The 19,999-nt window shown below is 43.6% G+C and overlaps 1 protein-coding gene across 2 annotated transcripts in view; it reads left to right on the top strand.

The window, feature by feature from the left end:
- Nucleotides 1-15,523, top strand: part of Slc6a2 (solute carrier family 6 member 2) — a 44,717-nt gene extending 29,194 nt beyond the window's left edge. Inside the window, exons 6-15 of one of the 2 annotated variants that reach the window (XM_004637012.2) lie at nt 845-979; nt 2,576-2,679; nt 4,454-4,578; nt 7,686-7,798; nt 8,458-8,586; nt 9,012-9,111; nt 10,086-10,186; nt 10,661-10,828; nt 12,181-12,252; nt 12,815-15,523. In XM_004637012.2, the coding sequence (XP_004637069.1) occupies nt 845-979; nt 2,576-2,679; nt 4,454-4,578; nt 7,686-7,798; nt 8,458-8,586; nt 9,012-9,111; nt 10,086-10,186; nt 10,661-10,828; nt 12,181-12,252; nt 12,815-12,838 (1,071 nt within the window). In that variant the 3' untranslated portion in view covers nt 12,839-15,523. The remainder of the gene's footprint in view (nt 1-844; nt 980-2,575; nt 2,680-4,453; nt 4,579-7,685; nt 7,799-8,457; nt 8,587-9,011; nt 9,112-10,085; nt 10,187-10,660; nt 10,829-12,180; nt 12,253-12,814) is intronic. The other variant, XM_023721798.1, reaches the window with a different exon arrangement.
- The last annotated feature ends 4,476 nt before the right edge of the window (nt 15,524-19,999 follow it).

Genomic DNA, 19,999 nt, shown 5'->3' with positions numbered 1-19,999 from the left:
CCCAGGCAACTCAGTTAAGGCTTTGCATAAAGATATAAAATAAAAATTAAAAAGGGATAGGAATGTAGCTCAGTGTGAAGGCTCTGGTTTCATTTCCCAGTACTGGGTGCAGCACCCAATACCAATGATGTGATGGATTCAGAACTGGCAGAGAAAGGGGAAAGCAAAAAGGTGGGTGTGTTAGTTCTACCTGAAGCAACTTGAGTCATCAGGAAAGAGGAGGTGATGTCCATATCTGTGACCTTCACTCCCATCTCAATACTATTCCCTAAGTGACTCACTTATTTGATTCTGGTTTTTAAAAATTAATTTTATTGAGAAAGAAATAGAAATGAGACAGTTCCAAAACATGTTAGTAGGACAGTTACAATACTTAATACATTACACATTGTTGTTTTCGAAGTAGTTATTCAGAGTACAAGATGCAGACATGGTATCTTGTCTAAACACTATTAGTACAAATCTTTCTTCTCATTGAACTAAGAGAAAGTAGCTGTATATCTATCTACCTATCTATCTATCTATCTATCTATTTATCATCTATCTATCTATCTATTAACTACAATATGGTCCTTCATTTATATCCCCCTTTCTTGTTTAGTCTTGTCAGAGATGGTATTCCATTGCCATTCAAATATTGTAGGTACATGAATTCAGCAAAATAATCTGTGTCTCTCCACAAGGTACCTAGGTCTACTGAGTTTCCTGCCCTTGTCTCCGGTTCAGGGCTTGGCCTGGACATGGAACCTCTGGCATGTGGGTTGGGTAAAGGAGGGTGGAGAAAGGCACAGTCATCTCTCTGGGAAATGGTGAGGCATTCACAGCCAGCCTGTGCTTTCCCCAGGTGGTGTGGATCACCGCCACGCTGCCTTACTTTGTGCTGTTCGTGCTCCTGGTCCATGGAATCACGCTGCCTGGCGCCTCTGATGGCATCAGTGCCTACCTGCACATCGACTTTTATCGCCTGAAGGAAGCCACGGTCAGTGCCCAGCGACCACTCACCCTTGGGCCAGGGTGGTGGGAGGTTTCTCAATAGGAGTTGATGATGGAAAATCCTGTCCTCGACTGTGTTACAAAATTGGAGTTAGCCTTGGAAAAGATTCCTCTCTGGGCAGGAGCTTCTCCATGTGATAAATGCAGAGTTGCACCAAAAGTCTCCAACTATCCCTTTTGGTTCTGATGATCCAGGCTTCTGTGGTTCCATTTGTTGGCCTCCACAAATCTTGGTCCTGCAAGGACAGCCATACCTCATAAAGGGAACATGATATCCTTGCAAGTTGTTCCAGTCTTGTGCCATGTCATATTAGCCCATACAGACACTCTTGCCTTATTTTTACCCATAATCCCCAATCCTGGCCTTTGTCACCATCCTGTGCTGTCATTGTAAAGCGCATCCTCAACCACCTGGGAGACATGGACATATACCTTCGTCCTGCAGCATCCTCCTTTGGCTTATCATCCTCCCCAGAAGCCCAAATTGTCATGAAGGAGGGGGAATTTGATAGCAGAATCTGAGGTGGAGCAGAGACCATCACATCCTCAAATAATGATCTTATTTCTAGCCTTCTCTTCTAGGTTCCTGCAGGAATAAACCTCACCATTTGTTTTCCTCACAACTCTCAAGGGATATTTTACATTTTATTTGAATCCACAGTGATACTGGCAAGCAGGAGCAACACAGTATTAGGAGGGAAGCATCCCAGTGTGCTGCCCACATAGTTCAAGTCCCAACAGAAAACTTATTTCACCAGTAACTATCAGAAAGACAACAGAACATGAACCACTCTTCAGGCTTGTGAAACACAGCACACTTCTATTTGGTCTATAGTTATTTAGCTCTTTCTTCTCATCCAGATGAGTAGAAATGAAACTATTAGTGTAGTCTCAAAGGGCAGATCTATCTTCTTTTATCAAGTTCCTCCTTTCATTGTGCAAATTTGGGAAAGCCTGGAATAATGCAAGCGAGAGATGATAAAAATCAATTGCAGCCCTTAGTTGGGGTGGTATCATGATACCCTCACCATACGAATGGGGACACTGAGGTATTAGAGAGATGAAATTGACCAGGGATAACTAGTAAAGCAGAGAAACTAGAGAGTGGCACAAGCCTTTAGATTCTCTGCCGTGTGCTTTCATTTGCAAGAGGATGAAGCAAGTCAATCTCATTCCTTCCCCAAGGTGGACTCCACAGTATCTACTATGCATGTTCTGCTAGAGCTCTGCCATGAATAATCATCCCTTTCTGTAACTGCTTTCTCCAAAACTCTTGACATGACCCCTTTGCTATTGCCAACATTCTAGAATTTTTCTGCTTATGTAATTTCTTTGAAAAACCAGAATTTTAAGTTGATTCATTGAGTTCCTCCATGCAACTCATGAATACCCCAGGCTAGGAGATTCTAAATAGAACCTACTCTGTCTTGTGGGGAAAAGCTGTTTCTATTGCTGCCCATCTCTGATTCAGAGCATGTTCCTTGTTTTCAGAGTATCCCCAGGACTTTCTAGCTTTTCCCAAGAATGGGGAGTCCAAATACGTATGAAGAAGAGAGTAATGGCTTTTATCTGCTGGTTTTAGGTGTGGATTGATGCTGCAACTCAAATATTCTTTTCCTTGGGGGCTGGATTTGGAGTCTTGGTTGCATTTGCTAGTTACAACAAATTTGACAACAATTGTTATAGGTAAGTTTGTTCTCAGAGCTCTGGAAAACTGAATCCTTGGTACTGACCCTTCTGGAATAGGAGAGAGGACTCTGATTGAACTGAAAGCCAACTCTCCTTGAACAAATCAAAGGTTCTTCTTTGGCCCACCCTAGGCATTTTCTTAACTATGGTAGGTGTGATCTATGGGCTTCAATTGAGCACCATTTACTCCAGGATGCCTCCTTAACAGAGTGTATTAACTTTTTCTTCACTGGGAAAAGGAGCTCAACACATACAATCTAAAGAAAGAGAGGTTTAATTTGGTTTATGGTTTGAGGGGTTCAACTCATGGTTGGTTGGGTCCAATGCAGAAGCTGCATGGTAGAAGAGCATGGAGGAGTGCTGTTCAGTTATGGCAGCCAGGAAGCAGAGAGGGAAGGAAGGACCTGGAGACAAGAATACATCCTTCTAAATCATGCCAACAGTGACCTAGGTCTTCTGACCAGGCTCTACCTCCAAAGGTATAATATTTTTGGGGGGGCATTTGACATCTAAACCATGACACAAAGATGCCAAGCTGAGAAATGTGATGTCATCATGGCTAGGCTATCACAGAGATCTGTACCTGGGACAGCAAAATCCAATGTGGCCTTCAGAGAAAAAAGTGCCACCTGACTTTCCATTGGCTGTTCTGGCAGGCAGAGGTAAACAATCAGGCTGATGAAGCCTGGCTCTATCAGAGGTAAGATTGAAAGGCAAACAGGGAGTCAGAAGACTTGTGCCAGCTCAGGTTAATAAGCATTTAGTATTGCTTCCTACAGAGGCAGTATTGTGGGGTTCAAAGATGGGCAATTTAGGTTTACTCTCATCACCCCACCCTAGAAGGAGGGAGAATAAGTGTTTTTGTTTCAAGAAAGAGTAGGATGAGTAAATACAGTAGGACAGGCTTTCCTTAGTAAGGATTGGGGTGGCTAGCTCCTTGCTAGGATACCAGCAATAAAATGGAGGTATATTTGAGGCAAAGCTCAGAGAACAGCTAGGATTATGACAGGCAGGAATGGAATAGATGCATGCATGGTGAGAAACAGCATGAGACAAGGTGAAGAGGTGGTGTTTCCAAACCAGCAAATTGAGTGCTTTGGTTTGCTTAAAGAAAGTATATTAGGGATCATAAAAAATAAGCCTAGATATGAAGTCTTTTCTGGAAATTTTATTTATTTATTTATTTATTTATTTATTTATTTATTTATTTATTTATATATTTGGTACAAGGTCTCACTACACAGCGTGGACCCATAATGATTCTCCTGCCTCAGCCTCCCCAGAGCTGGGATTATAGGCATGTGCCCCGATGCCCAGTTTTCCACTTTTGGTGGCCAGCATGTCACAGCGTCTGCACAACATGTAGTACCAGGAACTGAACCCAGATCCTTGCACTTTCCAAGCAGATGCTTAGCCTGCTAAGGTATCTTACCAGCCCCTAGATGTGAAGTCTTCTTATCAAACATTTTATATGCCAGGGTGAAGGGTTGGAAGGCCTTGGTGAGCCATGGAAAATCAGCTTACTGAGTTGATTCCAAAGTCTCTGTTGTGAAACTATTCTATCAGTGAACTAAAAACCTACTGCATCAGCAGGTTTTAACCAAGTGACAGCAGGGCCTGGGTCCATGTGGTTGCAGGTCAAAGGAAGGGAGAACTGATACCTGAGGCTAGATCTAGGTTGTGGTTTCCACAGAGGGTCCCCAGAGTGTCCACAAGGGGGTTTCAGGTATGATTCAGATAGACTTGAACCAGGAGCACTTCTTTCCCTCAGGGACGCCCTGCTGACCAGTACCATCAACTGTGTCACCAGTTTCATCTCTGGGTTCGCCATCTTCTCCATCCTTGGTTATATGGCCCATGAACATAAGGTCAACATTGAGGATGTTGCCACTGAAGGTAAGCGGGCAAGTACTTGGCCTCAATTGAAGAATGACAAGCTCAGAATGCCGCATGCTTCCTGATTTGACAGATGATGGGTGAAGGCAATGTATAGCTCAGCTCACAACCAAGAAGAATGGGAAATCAGTGTGTGTAGGACAGGCCAAACACATGGAGTTTTCTCACTTTATAACAATCCTCTTTCAATAACCAATCTCTAAAGAGCAAGAACTCATTCCTGTAAGAACAGCATTAATCCCTCTACAACTGAGTGACCCCCTTCCTAGTCCCATCTCCTGTCTACCTTGGTACACTGGAGACGAGACCACAACATAAGTTCTGATAGAGACAAACTGTAATCAAACCACAGAAACTCACTTCTGTTTAGTTCTCCCAATGCTGTGAGGCAAGTGTTGGGAGAATCCACTAAAACCTGAGAAAACTAAAATTCAGAAAAAGTCTGTTGTCCAAGTGTCCTTTCTTTCTTTTTTAAATTAATTTTATTGAGAAAGAAACAGCAAAGAGACAATTTCAAAACAAGTTAGTAGGACAGTTACAATAATGAATACATTGCATATTGTTGTCTTCATAGTGGTTATTCAGAGTACAAGATGCAGACATGATATCTTGTCAAAACACTATTAGCATAAATCTTTCTTCTCATTGAACTAAGAGAAAGCAGATGCATATCTATCTTATTTTTTATATACATATATTTTTTTTTCAAAATGGACCTTCATTTATATCCCCTGTTTTAGTTTAGTTTTGTCAAAGATGGGTGTTCCATTGCCATTCAAATATTGTAGGTGTGTGAATTCAGCACAATAACCCAATATAGTCCAATAGTCCATAATAGTAGTGGGTTATCGGCAAGACTGGCAATGTCAGAAGTTGTTGACTTGAGTCTTTTACAGCTTAGCATGTTAATATAGCTTTACTTTTTATACCTCATGTTTATACTTTTCTGTTGGATGGTTAAGATCAAGATATACTCATAAGTGAAATAAACCAGACCCAAATGGGTAAATATATTATAGTCTCCCTAGTGTAAGAACTCAAAAGAAGAAATAAAAATTGAAAGGTATGACACAGTTAAATGGAAAGTGAGAACTTAAGGATTAAACAATGAAGAGATGGCAAGGAGAAAAGCTAGGAAACGAGGCAGGGACAAAACCATACATTTATATACATAAGATATCATCTTTCTTTTTCTTTTCTTTCTTTCTTTTTCTTTTTCTTTTTTTTTTTTTTGACCTGGGAATTGATCTCAGGCCCTTGCACTTGCCAGGCAAGTGCTTATTCTACTGAGTCATCTCACCAACCCCTATATACATAAGATGGTTAAGGCAATGATCTTGAGAATCTCCATCAGGTTTTTGAAACTAACAGTTAATTCGTAGAATTCTCAGCCTGACTAACTATATATGCCAATACCTGTGAACTAAGCAACTGCACCGAGGTTAGCAATACTAGTTAGGGCCATGCTTGGAATGCCTGTCATTCTGGTCTTCTAAATGTGTACTTCTTCTAATGGCATATCAATTATTGCTATACTCTCTCTCAAATAATTGTTTGTTTAAAAAAAAGTAATAAAAAAAACAAGAGACAAGAAAAAATGTCATAGGACTCGCCTGTTACAATGCTGTATACGGTTAGATTTCTAAATTTTTGTGAAAAAATGTGTAACTGTTTATTATTATTTTATTTATTTTCATTTTTTATTTTTTCCACATTCTATAGGGATTTAAAGTTTAGCATATGAACGATTGGTGAAAAATACCTGTCCCATGTTATGTTCAAGGCATTTGATATTCAAACAGATAGTGATGCTAAGCTCAAATGCCTATGTTATAGGGTAAGAATATCATTAAGCTTCTCTTCTGGAAGGTTAACAACTTAAGTTTGCTGACCAAAAAATTAGAGAAAAGGGCTACAAGGATAGCCAATATTTTGGCCCTAGCCCTTCAAGGTCAGTGAGGACTCAGGACATCAGAGAACCTGTACTATAACATCCTATAACTCAGTGGTGTCCCAAATTTTCTGATCAAGGAGATTATGGGACCACAGTGGAAAGTGAGAAACCATGTTGAGTGTGCCTAAGGAGAGTCACTTAGAGAGAAAACTTCTCTCAGGCTTTCACAGAGAGTAAATTGGTCAAACAATGGCCATGATTCATCCAGATGGCTGACACTGTCAAAAGATCTACAAAGTGCTTTATATGGTTTCAGGGTAAATCCTGAGGAGATGTGACTGACCTTGTCAGATACAAAATTTATGTTTTTTATTGTATAGGTCTTGCTTTACCAAGTCTCCTTTCTATAAGCAGTGCTACCAGGATCCCAATTGTCTGGCTCTAGAACCTGTGGCCTTTTTCATTGCTTCCCAGATCCCTGTTGCCACAAAGAAGTTACAGCCTTTGAGGGGGCTGCTTCAAATGAGTTCTCAGGACCATAAGTGTTTGAGAAGCAGAGTGAATCTTTCATGGCACATAGGTAGAATTTGTAGCATGTTGCTTGTAGCAATCCAAACAAAGTGCTGCTCACCACCTGGCTCTTTGAGGTCAACCTCCTTGATGCACATACTTCCTTGATGGAAATAAGTCAGATTTCCATCACTATATTGAGATAACAATTTATTTAAAAGAAACATTTATCTGACTCATAGTTTGAGAGGTTTCAGTCCATAATGGATTGACCTTGTTGCTTTGGATCTGTAGTAAGGAAGTTCATGATGTCAAGGAAACTGTAGGTGGAGTAAACTCTTCACTTGTCTAGGATGCTAAAGAGAAAGAAGAGAGAGAGACCAGAGTCTCAGTATCCCCTTCAGGGACCATTCTCAGTGACTAGATGTCCTTGTACAAGTGCCTACTTCTTAAAGCTCTCACCTCCTCCCAGTAGTGCTAAGCTGGGTTCTAAGCCTCTAATACAAGGGTCTTTGGGAGGCATTAAAGATTGAAACACAGTACAGATGAACTGTAAGTTTGAATTGGCTTCCTTTTGGTCTGCAGTGCTCACAGGTGTTCAGGGGCTTGGCAAGAGCCGATGGGGCCTGGGAATGTTCTTGTACCATCTGTGGCTCTGATCAACAGTCCTAGCCACTGATGAGGTCCTTGCTATTTCTTACAGGTGCTGGGCTTGTGTTTATCCTGTATCCAGAAGCCATTTCTACCCTGTCAGGATCTACATTCTGGGCCATCCTGTTTTTCATCATGCTCCTGACTCTGGGCCTTGACAGCTCTGTGAGTGACCCTGCTCAGGAAACACCTCTTCTCCTCTGGTCCTGTCCCACCAACACACATATATAATATGTAGCATGAATTCCCACCATTTGGACTCCTGGTTAGTCACTTTTCCAAAAGGCCCTACTTAAATACAACCAGGGTAAGGGCTCTTCCTTCAAAAAGACACAATCTAGTCAGAGTCAAGAAACAGTGATTGGGCAGGGGAGATAGCTCAGTGGCACAGCGCCTGCCTGGCATGTGCACAAGAGCAATGTCCTGACTTTGATTAAAAGAGAAGAAGAACCAGTGGTAACCCCATTAGCGACATGAAAATCAAAATCAGAAGATAAGTCAGCCTAACACTGTCCTCTTGCAGACATAGCAATTCAGAGAGGACATGGATAGAGGCTTAAGCACTTTTTCCTTCATTTAGAATTCACCACCAGAAAGCAACAAAAAAGTTTTGAGCCTCATTAGTTTCTTAGAAACTTTTATGTTACCCATATACAAGTATAGATTTTCTTAATTTTTTAAATGTATTTAGTACAGGGTCTTACCAACACACACACATAATACTTAACATGAAGTTTCCACAAATTGGACTCCTGGTTAGTCATTTTTCCCAAAGGCCCTACTTAAATACAACCAGGGTAATGGCTCTTCCTGGTTCCCTCCAGATGGGAGGCATGGAAGCAGTCATCACAGGCCTGGCTGATGACTTCCAAGTCTTGAAGAGACACCGGAAACTCTTCACATTGGCCGTCACCCTTAGCACCTTTCTTCTGGCCCTGTTTTGCATAACTAAGGTGAGGAGAGTTTGGGCCCTGGGTGACCTGGAACTTCTCAGACTGCATTTCAATGAAGTTTAGGCATTTCCAGGCTTGGTGATGGAGTGGCTGGAGCCAGGCTGAGCCCTGAAAGGTGGCTGGCATCATCCTCAATTCAGTGGCCTATTCTCCTCTGGGTAGACCGATGGCTGTCACCTTCTGCCTCTTTGCCTGTTAACTGTTTGATTTGAGCCATCAAAAGTCCCTTTGAAACTCATCTCACTGTATACATGCTGCAACACCTATCTTTAGATCCAGTGGCTTCCAGAGGCCTTAGAATGCAACTCAAACCCTGTTACCTGAGTTCTCAGACAGCTCTGAACAAGTGGAGCAGGACACAGGTAAGGATTGATGGATGCACTTCTAGTCAAAGATGGCCTCAGGTCTTTTTTCTCCCCATCCAGGGTGGAATTTATGTCCTGACTCTCCTGGACACTTTTGCAGCAGGCACCTCCATCCTGTTTGCAGTGCTCATAGAAGCCATCGGAGTTTCCTGGTTTTATGGTATGTACATGTGTGATGAAACCTTGGTCCCCAATGCTCATGGAGCCCTTTTATCTGGAGACACAGAAGGGTTCTGTGCTCCCAGAGCAGTGCCTTGGTCTCCAGAGATGAGCAAGCTGCTTGTTGAGAACAAGTCCTCCTAACCTCAGCTCATCTATAAACAAATTCCCCTTAGCTGGAGGCCGCAAAACCTTCTGAAGGCACTAGTGTCAGCCTCTACGGAGGAACTCAAAAGAAGCCACAGGTCCTCAAGTCATGGAATTCATTCTAGCATAGGGTTGCCAGTTTAGTAAACAAAATACAGGATGTCCAGTTAAGTCTGAATTTCAGATACAAAAGGATAAGTTTTTCATACATGTGTGTCCCAGGTGATGCATGAGACATACTTATCTTAATGTTTTTCCATTACAGTATTTATCTGACTTTCAAATTTAACTGTGTATCCTATAGTTTGATAAACTTATTCTAGAGCCAAAGTGAGAAAATATTTTATGGACTGCACTGTAAATTGTTCACCTCCCCCACTCCATAGAAGACACCAATGTTAACCCTGCTCCCACACCCAGAAGGGTTAGGAAGGATTAGGAAGGGATGCGATGTAAGAACTTGAGTTCTTTTATGCAATTGCAGTCAGAATTTTGCATGTGCATGCACATTTGATACGATGACTGTGCATAGAGTTGTCATTTTTCCAAGAAGAAAAAGCTGGATTCTGAATGAGAACAACTTGACTTTAGTCTGAGGCAAGCTTCCTTCACACTGACTCCCTCCTACAAGTTAATTGGGATGAAGCATAAAGGGTGGCATGGTCCTTGATTTTGTCCTCTTCCTTGTTCTGAGTCAGCTAAGTGCCAAGTCTTAGGTCTTTGAGTCCTAGATCACTGCCTTGCTGTCCATATGAAGACCAGAAACCCATGGGTCCTGATTGCTGGGTCTGTGTGAGCCACCATAACAGGCCTTTTCTATGTGTACAGGTGTGGACAGGTTCAGCAATGACATCCAGCAGATGATGGGGTTCAAGCCGGGCCTGTACTGGAGACTGTGCTGGAAGTTCTTTAGCCCAGCCTTCCTTCTGGTGCGTAGCCTGTGTCGCAGGTGTGTTCAGGGAGGAGTGTGGTGGAACTCTGGCTTCTTAGGGGAGGAGGCAGTGGGGTTGAGAAGATCTGATGTATAGACAGCACCACTGGACTGCTTAGCCCATGGCTGGTACCACGGTGGGCTTCTGCTTTAGCAGGGTCTCCAGCCTGGGGCAAAGCATCAGGAGACTTGCACTAGCTTTAAAGTCACCATTCTGTTCTTACTCTTCTGTCCTTGTCCCCTGTTGTTTTTGTCTCCTTTCAATCATCATCTCTTGAATTCTTTCTCTGGGTCCTTTCTCCCTTCGTCCTTTCCCTAAGACCCATTTTATCCACTGCTTCTCATTTGTCTAGTTTTCTCTGTTTGTCCCTCTTTTCAGCTCTCCTTCATGTTGCTCTGCTTGTCCTTCTTCTCTCCTCCTTCCCACCCCTCTCCTCCACTCACACCTTCTCTTTTGTTCCTCCTCCTCTAGTTTGTGGTGGTTGTCAGCATCATCAACTTCAAACCACTCACCTATGACGACTATGTCTTCCCCACCTGGGCCAACTGGCTCGGGTGGGCCATTTCCCTCTCGTCCATGGCCCTGGTTCCAGCTTACATCATCTACAAGTGCCTCAGCATGCGGGGCTCCCTTCGGGAGGTGAGCTCTGGACCAGCCATATAGGGACGGGACAGGAAGGATAGGAGAAAGCATTCCTTGGGGGTTAGACAACCGCCTCATTGACCAAGATACTATCCCACTGAGCCTCAGTCTCTGTATCTGTAATCCAAGGCTCACACTGTATTCCTTGAACAGGAAAAGGAAGTATTCGATGCAGTGCCTGACACACAGACAGTGCTCAGTGTATATCACTTGCCGCCACTATGACTGCTCCTATGTGACAGCTATGTGACTTCTCAGCCCTAGAGTTCAGTGAGGACTGATCAGACAGACTGCCCCAATTGGCTCCTGCCTGTGTTTTCCAATGCTTGTCATTTCCCCACATGGCTCTAATCTCCTTGTCTAAGCCCCTACTATGATCAGCTCTTCCTGGTTTCACTTGCCTTTCCTGATCATGATATGATCAGCATAAACCAGAGCCTGTAGAACAAAGATATCGTCCCCTTCATCCTTCATCTACGCACCAGTCAGGAATGCACTGAGCATCTGATATGTGTCACTCAGTATTCTGGCCACTGAACAAAACACACTGACCTTCTGGAACTAGTTCTCCTGAGGAGACATATAATATTGAGCATGTAGGGGAATGAGCCATGCAGGAATGTAGGGAAGCAGGTCCCAGGCTGTGTCTGTACTCTTCTCCCCAATCCTCAGCTTGTGTTTTCTGTGCAGGAAGTCTATGTCCTGGGCCACAGGGAGAATCCACATTCAGTGTATTCATCCTAGACAGGCTTCTCATTTTTCACACTTTGGGAACGACGACAGCTCCCATGACCCAGGGACAAGCTGTGGTTTAAAGCTCACACTGAGTTCCTGAGAATGCCTACCCCACGAGGCCTTCCCTGATCTCATGCAGGGCAGGGAATCTCCTTTACATTCTCACTGTAGCATTTACTGGTTTTTAGTGTATCTCTGTGTGTTTGCTGGATGTCATGGCTGTCAGCTCCCCCAGACAGAGACTGTGGGGCTCCTTCAGCTCTAGGTCCACAGACCTGGCCCAGTGCTGACTGCAGTAAGCAGCTTGAGAAACAGTCGCTGGAAGCGTGATTCAAAGAGCGCCAGTGGGGCATATAGCTCAGCTCAGCGGCACAACATTTGCCTGGCAAGTGCAAGGTCCTGAGTTCAATTTCTGGTCCCTCTACGCCCCCCCCCCCCGCCCCCAAGATCATCAACCAGCTCCCTAAACAAGGGTGTGGGTGTGGGTGTGGGTGTCTTTTATAGATCTGTGGGGGGTTCAGGTCCACATAGTGGAGGACCAAATCGCAGGTGTGAGCTGGGGCGCTGGGAAGATGCTCCAGGTCTAGACTAAGGCCTCGTCTTCCTCTTCACAGAGACTGGCTTACGGCATCACACCGGAGAATGAGCACCACCTGGTGGCCCAAAGGGAAATCAGGCAGTTCCAGGTGGGATGCAGCCTGAAGACTTCCACAGGGTCTGGGGCTTAGGGGGTGGAGTCTGAGGCTGGAGGCAGTCCCTCCAAGCTCCCTGCTGTGTGCCTATTGCAGGGCCTTATGACCAGAAAACCCAGCATAACTGGATTGTGTTGCTGGCCTGAAGGACAGGGCCCTGTGCTCTGTTGTGCCCAGCTTCCTCCTGCCCCTCTGCTCCTGGTCCCGGGATGTCACATGCCCAGTTTCTCCTGCAATTCTACTCTACCTCTATAAGTTGTCATTATGGAGTGTGATTAAACTACACTGAGCCCTTAGCCTTCCCTTTTTCCTTAAAGCATCAGGATTTGGGATGAGCAGGATGGTGGGGGTCATGAGGGCCACTGACACCCCCTGATTTTCACTTTCTGGGCCTATGTAGCAACTAGAGCACCAACTGCTTGTATTCCAAGGGCTGTGAAAGGTTGGGGCTGCTTATTGTGTCTCCTTGTAGCTTCTTGTACCCCAGCAATCCCATGCCCCTTGCCCTCCACCTGCCCTGGCCCTGTCTTAGTGACTTCGGCATCTTTTTCTACAGCTACAACATTGGTTGGCCATCTGAACATGATGCTGAGGAGGAGGAGCCTGCCCTGCCCAGGTCCTGGTCAAAGGCCTCTGCTTCGCTCCTGCCCGGACACTGCCTTGGAATTCTTCTCCCAGAAGATGCCCTTTCAAGCCCTCTCTTCTTTCCTTGGTTACAAATGACTTAGTGACTATGATTTTTGTTCACCTCTGTTCATGTTGCCTAAGGCCTGTGAGTGAAGGATTGATGAGCCTCAAGGGAGAGGAGGAAAGGAGGAAGCCATAAAAATAACTTGTGGAACCCGATTTTGTGGGGTAGGTGTCATTACTTTTGGAGCCCACCCAAGCTAAAATCTATGGCTCAGGCAGAATCTTTTACCACATTTACTTGTACTTTGGGCGACAGAAGAAAATCTCATTCCACCAAATCTGAGAAAGGATGGGCTTTATATCAGACACCAAAATGTCATCAAAAATCTGGTTTAGTTTGGTGTGTGGATGGGGAATTCATACGACCCTCTTGTCTTTTACCCATTCCAGGAAGCACTGTGGTATTTGAACTTCATTTTGGGAATTTCAGTTTATTTGCCTCTAAAATGAAATCAGTAGATTGATGTTTTGGGGACTTTAAGCAGAAATTTTCACAGTTAGTTTTCACTCTGGCTATCTGCATTTGATTAGTGTATGATCCAGAATGTTCCTTCGGCTTCTGCTGTGCAGATGTTCCACAGCCATGGAAACCAAGGAAAGAATGCAGGTGAATCAGAGTGAGCAGGGTCCCCAGGGGATCTCTATTAGGCAGAGGCCACTAGACCAGCCATATGTACGGAAGGCATGTGCTAGTCTTGTCCTGTGAAGAGCATGAGATCTTCAAAACTGAGTGGTTGTTCCTGAGATCTTCTGGGGAAAATGGGACAGGGACTTGGGGAAGCCAAGGTGGGCAACCATAGGACTCTCTGCTATCCTTTCGGGGTCATGTAGGTGACAAACTGTCATGGATATTTACTGTTCATGGACACTAGGAAAACCTTCCCTGAGGACCACAGCACATACCAGGAATCCTGAGTAGTGGGGAGTTAACCCTGAAAACTTTTGTCTCTTGTCAAGATCTGGACACCTTGGCACCTTGGGTAGGGGGTGGGACTAAGCACTCCATGACCCAGTCACTCAAAATGAGAGAATGTTCCGAGTGGGAGATCAGGTTGGTAGGTTTAGGACATTCCTAGGTTTGCTTCTGATGAAATTCTCAAGTGATGGTGGTGAGTTTCAGTTCTGTGAGAAATGATCATTGGTTTGCAAAATGGGTGGCATTTAATTGGGATTTCTACTTATGGTTTGAGTCTCATGAACTCACTGGGAATCAAAATTGTGCATTCCTATTTTAACCATGGGAGCCCTTGTTGCACATTAGCCCACTTCATTTACCCTGGGGTGTGGGTGACACACTGAGTACGCTGGGGCTAAATCCAGGATGCCTGTGAGCCCCTCAGTTGCTGCAAAAACAGGGTTGGGTAGCACTCTTTAGAGACAGTGGTGGCTCATCTCTGAGCATCATGGAGGTTTTAGACTGAATCAAGACCTTTAGGTCACTCTTTGGAGAATAAAGAGAGGAAATGAGTAGCCTTTTGATCTTTTATTAAGAGGAGGTCAGCATATGGCCTGAGATAGCCTCAGTGACCTGCACCTTGGGCCCCTGGGAAAGATGAGGCCAGTTGCACACAGATGGAAAGGATCAGGTGCTGGTCTGAATACCTTGACTCTTTCTATGAGTGATAATACCTTCCTAAATGCTATCATTTTTATAAACAAAGCACTTTTCCTATGTTGCCTCCCAGCTGCCTTGGACCGGCTTCTGTTTTCCCACCTGTTTGGTGAGAAAACTAACACTTGGCATTTAAGTTCATGTTGAAGGACTGATTTCTGAGGAAGTGAGTTGGGACTCCATGGCCAACCTCAGCTCTCAGCTGATAGAACTTGGGAATACCCTCACCATATGGTCCATCCCACCTAGGACTGTCACGAGACACAGAACCCACAGAAACCTATTCAAGGGCCAAAGAGAACCTCTTAGCCAAAGAACAATGTATTCGAACACAGGAAGAGGAGAAAGAATGGCATTCATTCTTACCTAGATCATTAACAGACAGAAGATTGTTTAGCTGTCATGCTCTTTTCATGAAAATAACTGCTCTTTAAATAATAGGACCTGAGACGCTAAATCCACTTGGCTGACCTGAGCACCCACTCAGAAAGACCCGTGTGCATTAAATCCCAGCCAGCCTGCTATTTTCTTCTTAGTCACTTGTACTGTGGTCCTTCTGCCTGTAGACATTGTCCTTGGGGCTAATTGGAGGAGTGGTGCTAGCTGAATGAACATCAAACCAATGTCATGGTGCTGCCTTGTGGTGAAGTTGGATCCTGAGTCTGGGGTAGATGGAGAGGTTCCTGGCTCTAATCCTAGGTCCCTTGAGAGGATCGGGGTACTCAGAAAGGCCTTGAGGTTTCTCACAGAGGTTCTGGGAGACCACTGGGTTGACCTTTCCACCTACATGTGCCAGAGAAAGATTGTGTGCTTCATCCTAAGTAATGCTTGACTTCTTTTGTGTAACCTTTTTTTAATAGAAGTCACCCAGGACCAGGGTGCTCCTGTGTACTGTATATGACACTTGACACTTTTGATATTTTACTAGGTTTTTAAAGAATTATTGTTTTCCATGAAACATAAGAGATCTATTTAAGGCCATCATGTTGACATCCTGCTACTCGATGTCTAGTTATTTAGCATTTACATGTTAGTCTTTGTTCTAGATGCAAATAAGGCGAAGGAAGAGGAGAGCTGCCAACTCTTGCCAAATATCTTGCTGAACAAAATTTCCTAAACTGCCTTAATTCTCGGGGAACAGAGAGGTTCTTGCCCAGGTGGGAGCCTATCTCTAGTTATGTGTTCTCTTTTCCATCTTTGGTCACATAAAAGCTGAAGCCTTCTTACCAAAGAAGTCATCACTTAGTAAAGAATTCCACCACACTCACTTTATGTTTGTTAATTTCCTTTGAAGGCACAGAGCGGGACATAACACAAGGTATACACTTGGATATAATTGCACAGACCTGAGTCTGCAGCTGCCCAGCTGGGCAGCTTGAGAAGAAGAGCTTCATACCTTTTTGGTTCAAGGCATAAAGCTGTCTGCAAAATCAGGGATTGTATCAGACAATGAAAGGTCCTATCCAGTTAAAAACAATCCAAAAAACCTTCACATCTCCATGACAGTATTCTTGTGCTACATTTACAATGAAGAAAATACATCACTTGCTGTAGGGTGTTCCAAAGTGACCCTCAGCTATGAGCAGGCTGCTTAGAAATTATCAGATTTCTAGGCTCTAGGACCTTGAGTTTTTAGATCTTCAGTAGTTCCACTTTCTCAGATGTTTCTCCAGCTGATGCCAGAAATACTTGGTATTAGAATGAACAAGATAATGCCAGCCCTTCTCTTTGCAGAGCTGGAGGTGATACTCTGTCATGCCCACAGGCGGCGTGACAGCACTGAGGACTGTGAAGGCACTGCGAGGGTGCCTGCCCGTTTCTCTCTGTCTCTCAGCTTTCGTGAAAATGCAGACTTTTGCAATGTTGTCCTCTCTGTCATGGATGTTCTAGTGTCCTGCAAATCTCTACTGTCTGATTTGGATTTCTTTTAAGAGTTGTTCTCTTCATGAAAAAAATAAGTGTAAAGAATAATAAATGCTATTTCCTGTGGCATGTATCTAGTCCTGAAGTTTTGAATGTGTTTTGCCATGAAAGCCCAATGCTATGACTTGTTTGACGTAAGTGGGTTTGTTTGTGATCGGCCGCCAGCTGGCAACAAAGAGGTTGGTCAGAGCAGTCCATGTAGCAGCCAACCGGAGACTATAGGGGGTTAAATCTGAAATCTTAGATATGCGATTGATGCAGAATGTGTGTGTGTGTGTGTGTGTGTGTGTGTGTGTGTGGTGCCAGAGACTGAGTTGTACCACCAGTCTGACACCACTTACTTACAAAGTGGTTACCAAGGGGCAACAGGCTTAGCTATTCGCTTTTAAATACAAAATAGTAATAAAAACTCAGTATTAGAAATGATACAAAATTTCACAAAACAAAGTAATAGGAATTCAACAATGATGGCTGTATTGCATGATGCTATCTTTAATTGTTTAGGCTACCAGATGTACACATGCAGGATTGGTTTAGGAAAACAAAACAAAAAGAAAAAAAAGACAAAGAAAAAGAAAAAGATTTAAGCATTAACTCTTTCTTTCAAAAGACCAGCACAAATCAGCAGCACAATTATCCAAATTATCCTGCATATATACATAAATGTATCTTTTTTTCTCTTTCTTTGGTCCTTTTCCTCATCCCAGTTCTTGCTTCCCATTGAACAATATTTTTTTTTTCCTTTTCACAGTATCTATTGTACCTTTCAGATTTTACTTACTCTTTCAGGTTTATACAATGGAGTATTAATCACCCATAAAAATATAAGTTCAAGCCTTTTGTAGGTAGATGCATGCAACTAGAGACTGTATTGGTAAGTGAAATAAATCAGACCCACATGGGCAGACATTGTATTGTGTTGTTAGTGTGGGAACCTAACTATCTAGTTTTGATTCATTTTGTTTTTCATGTTGAGGGATGATTTTCAAGGAAATCAGGCCTTCTGCTGGATTAAACTGAATATGTAATTTGTGCATATATAGGATTTTTTTAGGAAGAGGGTCACTGGTACACTCAGGCCCTGGGAGCTTAATACTGGTTTGGGTAAGATGTGAATTGATAGAGCCTTGTTTTTAATACACATCAGCAGGTAGATGATGGTACCACCCTAGTAAAGATAGCTAAATAACTAAATATTGAGTAGAAAGATGTTAATGTGATATTCTTTTTTATCTTTTATTTTCATGTATTTGGTACAGGGTCTCACTACGCAGCTGATACTCATAGTGATCCTCCTGTTTTCAGACTCCCCAGCACTAGGATTACAGGTGTGTGTCACCATCCCAGGTCTTGGTGACTGCTCAGCATGCCAGGGGTGGAGCCAGCACAGCATGTGGTGCTGGGGATCAAACCCTGGCTCCTAGGCTTGCCTAAGCAGGCCATTAGTCTGCTGAGTTATCTTGCTGCCCCTGTGATGATCTTAAATGGATGTCTTTCATAGAAAATAAGAATTCTTTAAAAACTCAGTAAAATATTAAATAACAATTTGGTCCTTCTGCTTTGTCAGGGCTGCCAGGAACTAGGGCCTGGACCCCAGGGCTGCACAGAGGCTGACAGCAGGAGGGCTGAGGAGTCAGCTTGAAAGATTAGACTAAAACAGAGAATGGACCATGGCTGGAAGTGGTGAACTCCTCAGCTTTGGATATGTGTGATCAGAGAGCAGGAAATGTCCCAGGAACATGATGGCGACAGGTGGTAGAGACCTGTTATAAATCAGCTGGGCTCCCTCCTGTTTGTGACTTCTGAGTTCTCTTTGGAAAGCCATAAACTAAGCCTGATTACGGCAGGAGGAGGAGCAAATACATGCTTGCTGAGGATCTTGGGGCAAGGGGTGGTTTTACCTGAGATACTGGGGTTTGGCAGACATCCCAGAGAGTAGTATCATTCCAATCAGTTGTTTCAATGCAGGTGTATCTCACACAAAAAGGCAGCTGTGTTTCTAGCATTCTCTGTGCCTGAGAATGTGGGTTTGGGAGCTGGCCAGAAGGACAACTCTTCTGGGGATGAGGTTGGATCTGGCAACCCAGGCTGCCTCCCTGTCCCTAAATTGACAAATGCAGTCTGAGAAGCAAAGCAACACAGTGACTATGGGGCTCACTTTCAGCACCTGGTGGGCTACTGAATTTTACTAAATGTGATTACATCTTTGCCTTGCTGGAGATTAGATAGCTTCATCAATATCTGCTTCCTGAAGACACTGGTAAGTGCAGTCTCTATGTAGGCTTCACCTTGTTCATCTGAGCAAAGGACTAGGGGTCATCAAAGCTCAACATTTTAGTATAGGCTTCCTAACATTTCAGACCCTTGGGAGATTCAGTGGGGAGCTTTGTTTGGATGGGTGCACATGTGGTCTACTGAGGAAAGGACACATGTATGCCAGGCCATCAAATATTTATAGCTCACGTGTACATATGGTGGACACTCTTGAGTTGTGGCAACAGTATCTGCAGATTCAACCTACTGCAGATTGAAGATGCCAGAAAAGAATGCATTGGACTGAGTACATACAGACATTGTCTTGTCACTGTTCTCTAAACAATGTAGTATAAGGACCATTTATATAGCACTTACATTATATTAGGTATGACAGGTAACCTGTAGATGACCTGAAATATATGGAGGAAATGTGAGCAGATAATACGCAAATGACCTGCTCACTACACCATCTTATGTAAGGGACTTGATGTTAATATCTGTGAGGATGTTAACAGTCCCAGACACAATCCCTCAAGAACACCAAGGAACAGCTGTGTCACTTTGGGGTTTTTTCACATTTGATGATACCCAGCATTAGTTTCTGCCCCTGTTCTGTGCTATAGGAGGGTGTCAATGCAGTCCATTTCTAAATCTTCATCACAGGCACTATGCGGACTACTCACGCCAACCCACCACACAGCAGACACCTTGCTGTGAAGCAGCTGGATCAGGAGCAAAATGTCCCCTGGAGAGGTGATGCATTTGAGGTTGCAGCTGAGAAGTGACCCACCAAAAATCACACAGTGGCTGGAGGACAATCAAGTACCAAACATCTGGGTCAATGTTTTCTCATTATTTCTAGTTCCTTTTGCAAATAAAATATAGTGAGAGATCTGACAAGTCCTGATAGCTGTCCCAGACATGTTGGAAAGGACAGCAGTGGTCTAAGGAAGAGTTCATCTGAGTGGGGCTCATTGCAAGGATCGGGAGAGATCACTTTGTCACACAGGCAGAGGAAGACAATCTATGTAGGTCTGGACAGATCTGTAAGGTTGGATGTCGCAAGCATTGAGAAGCTTTACATCTCTAGTACTCAATTGAGAACAGGTACCCTGATGTTGTAACTGAGTCATTATGGACAAATTATCACTATTTTGGCCTTTCTGTCTATAAAATGAGAATTTTTTTTCAAAGTTTTATTGATAAACAGCAATGAGACAGCTTCAAATCAAATCAGAAGTACAGTTTCAACAAATAATA

This window comes from Octodon degus, unplaced genomic scaffold (genome assembly GCF_000260255.1).
Source record: "Octodon degus isolate 3935 unplaced genomic scaffold, OctDeg1.0 scaffold00085, whole genome shotgun sequence".
In the NCBI taxonomy this organism is placed as follows: domain Eukaryota; kingdom Metazoa; phylum Chordata; class Mammalia; order Rodentia; family Octodontidae; genus Octodon; species Octodon degus.
Note: the sequence above shows the minus strand (reverse complement) of the source record. Positions and strands in the feature narration are given on the sequence as shown.